Source organism: Mizuhopecten yessoensis, unplaced genomic scaffold (genome assembly GCF_002113885.1).
Source record: "Mizuhopecten yessoensis strain PY_sf001 unplaced genomic scaffold, ASM211388v2 scaffold10879, whole genome shotgun sequence".
NCBI classification, from domain to species: domain Eukaryota; kingdom Metazoa; phylum Mollusca; class Bivalvia; order Pectinida; family Pectinidae; genus Mizuhopecten; species Mizuhopecten yessoensis.
Genome location: NW_018408767.1, coordinates 502,776 through 513,042, shown reverse-complemented (window position 1 = coordinate 513,042; position 10,267 = coordinate 502,776). Strand labels below are relative to the sequence as shown.

The 10,267-nt window shown below is 37.7% G+C and overlaps 1 protein-coding gene across 1 annotated transcript; it reads left to right on the top strand.

The window, feature by feature from the left end:
• LOC110463236 (lactosylceramide 1,3-N-acetyl-beta-D-glucosaminyltransferase-like) lies at positions 1-9,683 on the top strand. Its single transcript, XM_021517668.1, has 2 exons — positions 1-138; positions 6,435-9,683. The coding sequence occupies exon 2, from the start codon at positions 6,695-6,697 to the stop codon at positions 7,784-7,786; it is 1,092 nt and encodes a 363-aa protein (XP_021373343.1). The 5' UTR covers positions 1-138; positions 6,435-6,694; the 3' UTR covers positions 7,787-9,683.
• The last annotated feature ends 584 nt before the right edge of the window (positions 9,684-10,267 follow it).

Sequence of the window (10,267 nt, the reverse complement as noted above, 5' to 3'; positions counted from 1 at the left end):
TGGACAGAGAGTGTAGTCGGTAAAGGTTCATACAAGGGTGCAGGTGACACACGGATTCATGACGCTATAACTACACATGTACGGAGAGGTAGATGTACCTGTGTGTGTGCTTTATGGTCAAGCTTCATCATTTTACAGGTAGGTACATACATTTGGTAAAACACAAAACGTTTAACAGGATTGGACTGTGTCACTGTCCAGGTCCTGCCGTTAACCCAGTTGTGATGTGGTTCACAACGGGTTCCTTTTTTGGGATTTAGCCCGCTCTGAAAGTAGTACACGAACATGGACGGGTACCATTTAATAATTGAGTGTAATTTATATTCCAACACAAGAAGTGCATACAAATGTTAAAACAACGTATCACCAAAATATAAAAAAGTTGGTTCGATTAAAGTTTGTCTACGACCAAGACTACATTTCAACATGGGAGAAAAACTTTTTTCTAACGGCAGATTTCTGTATTACATTGATATTTGCCCTGATTTAAGATAACAGTCTCTTGAATGCAGTCCTGAAGGATGTTCACTATTTTGAGTTACTTAGATTTTGATAAAGGCGGTTATAAGGATTAATATGTGGTTTTGTGTTAGTAGGTTAAAGGTCCTATAACCAGCTAAGGTCATTTGAAGACGTACGCGTGTGTAACAAATATGACTGTTCACGTGCCAGTTGTAATAACCCATGATATAATTATACACCTTATACTAGCTCTAATCATGTCATTAGACCTCAGGTGTACGTGTCTCCTACGGTGTAGCCTCTATAGATCGATACGCCGTATGAACAGACTAACCAACCTTAAACGGCTTTAACAACCGACCGCTAAACAATGATATATATCAGCTAGCAATCAACATAGCAAGCATTCAAAGGGGTAAACATATATAGCGAACACTTTAAACAAAAGTACAAATACGAAAACCCATCTCAACGCTTAAAAGAAATGTGTACATAGCAACTCAAATACAAGTAAACGTTTCAACCAAAAATATCAAAATAAAACCTTATGAACGATGGCCATTTTATTGCAGATAGAACCAACAGGGCCCAGACAGAGACCTATATACTATAAACTGCTGGGTATGTATCTGGTCCAGACAGACACCTATATACTACAAACTGCTGGGTATGTATCTGGTCCAGACAGAGACATATTTACTACAAACTGCTGGGTATGTCTCTGGTCCAGACAGAAACCTATATACTACAATCTGCTGGGTATGTCTCTGGTTCAGACAGAAACCTATTTACTACAAACTGCTGGGTATGTCTCTGGGCCAGACAGAGACCTATATACTACAAACTACAAACTGCTGGGTATGTATCTGGTCCAGGCAGACACCTATATACTACAAACTGCTGAGTATGTCTCTGGTCCTGACGGAAACCTATATACTACAAACTGCTTGGTATGTCTCTGGTCCAGACAGAGTCCTATATACTACAAACTGCTGGGTATGTATCTGGTCCAGGCAGACACCTATATACTACAAACTGCTGAGTATGTCTCTGGTCCTGACGGAAACCTATATACTACAAACTGCTTGGTATGTCTCTGGTCCAGACAGAGTCCTATATACTACAAACTGCTGGGTATGGCTCTGGTCCAGACAGAGACCTATATACCACAAACTGCTGGGTATGTCTCTGGTCCAGGCAGAGACCGATATACTACAAACTGCTGGGTATGTCTCTGATCCAGACAGTGGGTATGTATCTGGTCCAGACAGAGACATATTTACTACAAACTGCTGGGTATGTCTCTGGGCCAGACAGAGACCTATATACTACAAACTACAAACTGCTGGGTATGTATCTGGTCCAGGCAGACACCTATATACTACAAACTGCTGAGTATGTCTCTGGTCCTGACGGAAACCTATATACTACAAACTGCTTGGTATGTCTCTGGTCCAGACAGAGTCCTATATACTACAAACTGCTGGGTATATCTCTGGTCCAGACAGATACCTATATACTACAAACTGCTGGGTATTTCTCTTGTCCAGACAGAAACCTTTATACTACAATCTGCTGGGTATGTCTCTGGTCCAGACATAGACCTATATACTACAAACTTCTGGGTATGTCTCTGGTCCAGACAGAGAGCTATATATTACAAACTGCTGGGTATGTCTCTGGTCCAGGCAGAGACCGATATACTACAAACTGCTGGGTATGTCTCGGGTCCAGACAGAGACCTATATACTACAAACTGAACGGTATGTCTCTGGTCCAGACAAAGACCTATATACTACAAACTACTGGTTATGTCTCTGGTCCAGACAGAGACCTATATTCTACAAACTGCTGGGTATGTCTCTGGTTCAGACAGAAACCTATTTACTACAAACTGCTGGGTAAGTCTCTGGTCCAGACAGAGACCTATATTCTACAAACTGCTGGGTATGTCTCTGGTTCAGACAGAAACCTATTTACTACAAACTGCTGGGTAAGTCTCTGGTCCAGACAGAGACCTATATCCTACAAACTGCTGGGTATGTCTATGGTCCACACACAGACCTATATACTACGAACTGCTGGGTATGTCTCTGGTCCAGACAACGCTGCTGGTGAAATTGTCGTAAGGATCTATATACTACAAACTGCTGGGTATGTTTCTGGTCCACACACAGACCTATATACTACAAACTGCTGGGTATTTCTCTTGTCCAGACAGAAACCTTTATACTACAATCTGCTGGGTATGTTTCTGGTCCAGACAGAGACCTATATACTATCTGGTCCAGACAGAGACATATTTACTACAAACTGCTGGGTATGGCTCTGGTCCAGACAGAAACCTTTATACTACAATCTGCTGGGTATGTCTCTGGTTCAGACAGAAACCTATTTACTACAAACTGCTGGGTATGTCTCTGATCCAGACAGTGGGTATGTATCTGGTCCAGACAGAGACCTATATACTACAACCTGCTGGGTATATCTCTGGTCCAGACAGATACCTATATACTACAAACTGCTGGGTATCTCTCTGGTCCAGACAGCGACCTATATACTACAAACTGCTGGGTATGAATCTCCTCCAGACAGAGACCTATAAACAGACACCTATATACTACAAACTGCTGGGTATTTCTCTTGTCCAGACAGAAACCTTTATACTACAATCTGCTGGGTATGTCTCTGGTTCAGACAGAAACCTATTTACTACAAACTGCTGGGTATGTCTCTGATCCAGACAGTGGGTATGTATCTGGTCCAGACAGAGACCTATATACTACAACCTGCTGGGTATATCTCTGGTCCAGACAGATACCTATATACTACAAACTGCTGGGTATTTCTCTTGTCCAGACAGAAACCTTTATACTACAATCTGCTGGGTATGTCTCTGGTCCAGACACAAACCTATATACTACAAACTGCTGGGTCTGTCTCCGGTCCAGACAGAGACCTATATCCTACAAACTGCGGGTTATGTCTCTGGTCCAGACAGAAACCTATATTCTACAAACTGCTGGGTATGTCTCTGGTCCAGCCAGAGACCTATATACTACAAACTGCTGGGGATATCTCTGGTCCAGACAGAGACCTATATACCACAAACTGCTGGGTATGTCTCTGGTCCAGATAGAAACCTATATACTACAAACTGCTGGGTCTGTCTCCGGTCCAGACAGAGACCTATATCCTACAAACTGCGGGTTATGTCTCTGGTCCAGACAGAAACCTATTATGTATCTGGTCCAGACAGACACCTATATACTACAAACTGCTGGGTATCTCTCTGGTCCAGACAGCGACCTATATACTACAAACTGCTGGGTATGTCTCTGGTCCAGACAACGCTGCTGGTGAAATTGTCGTAAGGATTAAAATACCACTATTGTAGATCATTTATCAGTATGTCAATCGACGATGACAAACTGTTTAAGTATTTGAGAGTTAAATGGTGTTGCATCTTGTATAATAGTTTGAGTTAACATTTCCTTCGGATGGAAGAAGCATCTAGACCTGTTTCAGAATATGAAGCATCGGAAAGGGTACACACCGGAAAGTCCAATTGTCAAACAATAGATTATTTTGGGTCGTTTTCTAACTTTTCAAATATTGCAAAGCCACCCCATATTCTAAAACCTGAAAAGTTTTATAAATTCGTTTGAGAGTTTCTTGATTCTGTATTTCAGTCGTTGTAAGACGTTACTTTTTTCCAGAACAAACACATACAAAAACTCATTGAAATAATCCCACATTTCATTTTTCCACTTGACTTTATCTCTCCCTTAGTGTCTAGAGGGAATAAATATTTCATTAAGAAGTTTTGTATAAAATTTGTCACAAATATTTAGACCATACGTTAAAGTCTGAAAGTATCTGTTCAAAATTATTTGAATTTCAAAAATCATTTGACTTTATCATCAACATAAAGACAACCAGTCATAAAACGTTTTATTTTTATTTTTTATAAAGAGCAAGTATAGGTAAAATGTTTAAGGTTTAAGGAACTGCCTTATTGAGAATATTAATTTACAAAAATGTTTTCCGTGAAAGAGATAGTTTTCCAATAAGGTAAATATTTTAACAAAAATCACGTATTAATTTTACTTCCACCTTCAAACCTTTATGCCAAACCCAATCGAAAGCTTGAGAAATATCGGAATATTGAATGTTTTCTCTTCAATATCACTACCATTATGTCCAGATTTAGGTATTCTTATGAAACATGATCAACAGATATATTATACCAAGATGTATGTTGTCTTAAGTGTTAATTCTATAGTGTTCAACGTCTGCATTAATCTTCTTTACAAAAACAAAACTCAGTAAATTAATACCGAAGTGTTAACAAACCCATATTTCGAACGCATAATCGATAAAACTCGAGCAAACTATGAACAAAGAAAATATTTACATGGAGACCCTATATAAAACTAAGGAGAATAAGGACAGGTGTTCCGGAATGGTAAGCGCCTTCTTCTTCATTGATTACACTAGCCATCAAATACAATCCAGGTTATGTCATCTCCTTGCATCGAGAACTCAGGAAGTGACAAAAAAAACACAAGGCACACTAGTAAGCATAATAGAAAAGATCGACTTTCACATCACACAAAGAAATAGCATAAACCCATGCTATATCTTAATGGCATCCATAAAACTCCCATACTCTTCATAAACCTACATCTTTTAAAACTCTGTGTTGGAAGTTTGTCCGTCAGCAGTCGACATCTATCAGAAAAGTCATGATATTCGAAGCAAGCTCCTGAGTATCGAATCAACTGCGACATGTCACTGTAGGTAGGGGGTGCAACGATGATGCTATCAAGAAAGGGAAACATCACAAAAGGAAAGTCGAAATCGTACCGCTTACACAGCTTAGTAGTAAGCCGTCCCTGTTGGTCATGTTGTAGGTTGAGATCGAGGGAAGCGGCTGAAGTCTGAAGAGTCTGGTATACTTGATTTCAGGGTCTGGAAGGTCTATGTGGTCGATGTGGCCAATGAAGTACTGTTATTCAAAGACAGCACATCGATGATATATCTGAATGTAAAATTAAATGACTTGGCTAGATTTTGGATACATATCCTATCAAGATCATCGATGAATTAAGCTTCGTATGGAAACAGAAACAAATCGGCGAGACGAGGGGTAGAGCTTGTTCCCATGGGAATGCCTACAGTCTGCTGCAAAATCTTTCCACCGAATTCAGCTTAGATATTGTCAACCAAAACTCACTCATTCTCACAATATCGCTCTCAGTGTATTTAATTTTGGCCATTGTTGTACTTCTAACGAAATAAGATACAAAATAACTTTCAACTGTATATTTATATCGCCGTACTTCTTTCTTTGAAATCAAAACCACGTATAACACGAGAACGTAGGTGTTCCTTCAGTGTGGTAGTGTTCAGGGTCGAAAAGTCAAAAAGTCAACAGTTTTCATAGAGAAACATTTTTGAGAAGATGATGTTCAAAATCGACTAAAAGATCTTTTAAAATCTTCAAAATCCACTCCTTGAATATACAGTATCACAATACGACTGGGATTTAATGGTACTGACAATGGTAGTGAGAAGTTGGGATACTAGCTTGGTTAAGCCAGTAGAAGTGTCAGCAATGTTCATAAGGATTCTTGACATTTTTTGAATCCCATGCAACCGAGTCAGGTCAATTTCTTTAGCATTGGTTGGTATCAAACATATCGCCTATCATGTGTTTGGAGAACGTAAAACTAAACATAACAAACGAATACAATGTACAATAAATTCACCCCAATGTGAATTATGTAGGATTTGTGTAAAATGTATATTCCGATTATATGAAATACACAGAGACTAACATTTGGCGTTAAAATCACCTTTTGACATAAAGAACGTATCTTGTATAAATGTTTAATCTTGTTTTTAACCTGTTAAGCCAAAATGAATGTTTAATTACTGTTTTATTTTCCAAAAATTATTTGCTCCAGATGTGAGCCTGATGTTGGAGCTTCAATCCGGTAACAGAGGCAGACTGACCAGCAATAAGGAAGACAAGATGATTACAAATAGAATTTCGTCCTCTTTATATCGTGAACTGGAATCTGTTGGAGTCAGTAGAAGAGCAGACGGACCCGGCAGTATTAAATCAGCATAATATAGGAAGTCCTGATCCTCGACAGAAACAACACTATTAGGATTACGAGTCAATTGGGAATCTAAATTTAAAGGAATTTTATTATCATCTGATATGATGGCTAGGTGGTGTAACAACCAGATATATGCGATTTCCTTTATGGGTACCTGGCCGAAGCGACTTCTTTCAGGCGTCCCCTTAGTGATAGTGGCGTTTCTTGTAGGACTGTGCTTCTACCTTCATGTCAGAGAGGAGGATATTTACTCCAGGGGAGGAGACAACCGTAATGTTGAGTCATGGATACACAGTTCGCCTCCAAGTAGGTCGTTCTTCGCGCTACATGTTGATATTCTCAGTATTGTCAACAGGCAGCTGCTGAATTTGACAACAGATATAGGAGAAATTAATCCACACCCTTTCCGGTATATAAATAATCCTGGTCATTGTCAGTTCAACAGCAATGGTTTGCGGACAGTGTTAGTTCTCGTGAAATCTACAGTACGTAATGTCTTACTACGGCAAGCTATACGGACAACTTGGGGCAATATTAGTGAAGAGAATGTCAAAATAGTGTTCATGTTAGGACGTAACCTCTCGAATGACCTACAGAGAACAATTGACCAGGAGGCTGCGAGGTATAAAGATTTAGTCCAGGAAGACTTTATTGATGCTTATTTCAACAACACACTCAAGTCCATAATGTCATTTAACTGGGCAACTCAATACTGTGGAAACGCGCAATTTCTCTTGTTTGTAGACGATGACTTTGTGATCGATTTACCCAAAATTCAGAGATATATTTACTCTATTCCAGAGACTGATGTTGAGACACTTTTCATAGGACATCGAATAACTCAACCGGTGGTGAGAGACCAAAACTCCAAGTGGGGTTTGTCATCGAAGGTATATCCATACAAGTATTGGCCTCCATATTTAGCAGGCGGAGCGTTTCTCGCAAGTATGCAGGTCGCCAGAAAATTTAGTTTTGCTTTTCCGTATATACAAAGTTTAGGTATAGATGACGCTTGGCTAGGTATTGTCGCTAGGAATGTAAGAGTACACCCACAAGATCATCATTTCTTTCATAATAACGGGAGGCACTCTCACCTCGCGCTAGTATACCAGTGTTGTCACACACAGAAGGAAATGTTAAACATCTGGTGGCAACATACACATAATACAAGCTTTCGATTCGGGAAACTATAGACTGACCTCTGAACGTATGTCCAGTAGATTAGTTGTAGGTCACCATTGTTTGTGTAATGACGAAATCCATGCGACTATCCTGTACCTCTTTTGTATTTTGCGATATGTGTATTGTCACATACATTCCCTGGCTTGAAGTACTTGATGTGAATTAACGATTTTTCAAGAGATATTTTTTCGAGTACAAATTTGTGACGTACTGGCGGTTGTTGTAAATAACTGATGTTTCACAAGAGATATATTTTCGAATTAAATCTGTGACGTACTGGCGCTTGTTGCAAAATACTCATATGTCACTCGAGATATATTGGTACGTTAAATATCTGTGACGTAATGGATCTTGTTGTAAAATACAAATATTTCACGAAAGATATATTTTGGAGTTAAATATGTGACGTACTGGCGATTGTTGTAAATGACTGATATTTTACCATCGGTATATCATTACGCTTCTTATCAGAAATCAGTCAGATAAAACAAATTCTAACCTCTAATCAAGTTCACGGGGGTCAAACTTTGAAGGAAACGCACAAACAACTTCTTACGAACAACTGGAGGGGCATAAAGTCATGATGTTCGGACAGTTTCTTGCTGGCATGTTGCTAAAAAATAACTTTCTTTACATTCCTTGTTATACGGGTCGATGATGTAAATGCATAAAAAGTTTTAGAGAAATCCTTCTGAAAAACGAAAAGGATAATGGTTATGATATTTTGTCTTGTAGGATACTTTGGCGAAGTACTGTCAAGTTTGTTCCAATATTTGACCATAACCATCTTTGACCGTTTCAAGGGTTAATTCAGTAAAAATATTACAGTATACAAGTAGAAACAACGGGTGAAGAGTAATACTATTTGGCATTTAAACGTAGCATGTTAGCTATCGAGTTTATTTTAATATCAACAGCTTTATCTTCTTTTTTTTTTTTTTATCTTCGACACACATCGAAGGTCACAGATTTATATATATTGATACGGTTTTTGAACAGCCTTGAGCCAAACAGGACAATTATGCCTCTTGTTGGAAGAAAGGAATTGAATCAAGATTAACATGAGCAAGTTTATAAGAAAAATATTGGGTTGTGAGAGATTTGTAAGTAATAATGTAAGCTTAAAAATTTGTAGACTCAGGTTATTGATAGCATCTTAAGTGTCGGCTATAACGTTTTGTCAAAGATCTGGAAATAATGAAATCATATCGGGTTACTCGCCAGTGTTATTACTATTATGCTTAATGTTAATACTTTTTAAAAGGTCATTTAATATGTTTGAGGTCAGATATACACCATGTCAACGTACCCCGTTTTAATTATTGATTTGACCTGATATTGCCCATGGAACTGCAAAACTCGTTTATTGTTTCATGAAAATTCGAGTATCAGTGGTTTTATGGTACTTATTGTTTAAAGCAATTAAACTCAAAAAAGAAAGAGGGACGTAAGCTGCCTTAAAATTACTCTAAGTTTTACCTTTTTGTAAAGAAAGTTCCAAATACATATATGAAACCTATTGGTTGAAATGAGATAATTAATTAGTGATATGTTTTCAGTTTCATAAAATACATTAATAAGACTTCTAAAGGTATAAAGGAATTATTTGATAATGCATTTATTCAAGGATACCTGTCCGGCTGCACTGTGATTTTTCCTATATAGAGTAACCTCCCCTTAATATCATTTTGGAAGTTACTGTAGCACAGTTGGTCCAGTATTCTGTCGTTGACTGGGTAGCTCAGTCAATAACATCGACAGCTCAGGTCTATGGTTCGAATCCTGCCACTCTGTATATGCATTAAATAGGTGCCCCTCTGTACATGTATTGACAAGGTGCCCCTCTGTATATGTATTGACAAGGTGCCCCTCTGTACATGTATTGACAAGGTGCCCCTTTGTACATGTATAAATGTGTAGAAAAACTAATAAAAAATTAAATATCAGTCCCCTAGCAGTAGGTTCAAAATGCCATCTGGTATAACAATAAGATTACAATAGGTAATAGAAGTATATTTTACAGAGAATGGTACAATAAAAGAATAATGGTAATTAATGATCTAATCAGAGACTTATGCATTTTACACATTTCAAACAGACTAATGATATTAATACAAAGTTTTTATGATACCAGGGTCTTATAACTGCCATTAGAGAGTATATTTTACAACAAGATAGGTCAAATGTAGAGGTAAGCTATCCATTTATACTAATAAATATAGAAATGTTTTTGAAAAATAAAACAGGCATAAGAATTTTTTATAGCTTATTTGGTAAAAATGATACTATTTCAACAGGTAAAACAAATGGGATGATAGATTTCAAATTGATNTTTTTTTTTTTTTTTTTTTTTTTTTTTTTTTTTTTTTTTATAAAATGCCATTTTAAAAGACAAAGAATACCAAATTACAGTGGTATTAGTACAGAATTAAACAGCTTATTTTGACAATTACCGGGTAATGCATATTTGTTTAAAGTAGGCATATATAGTA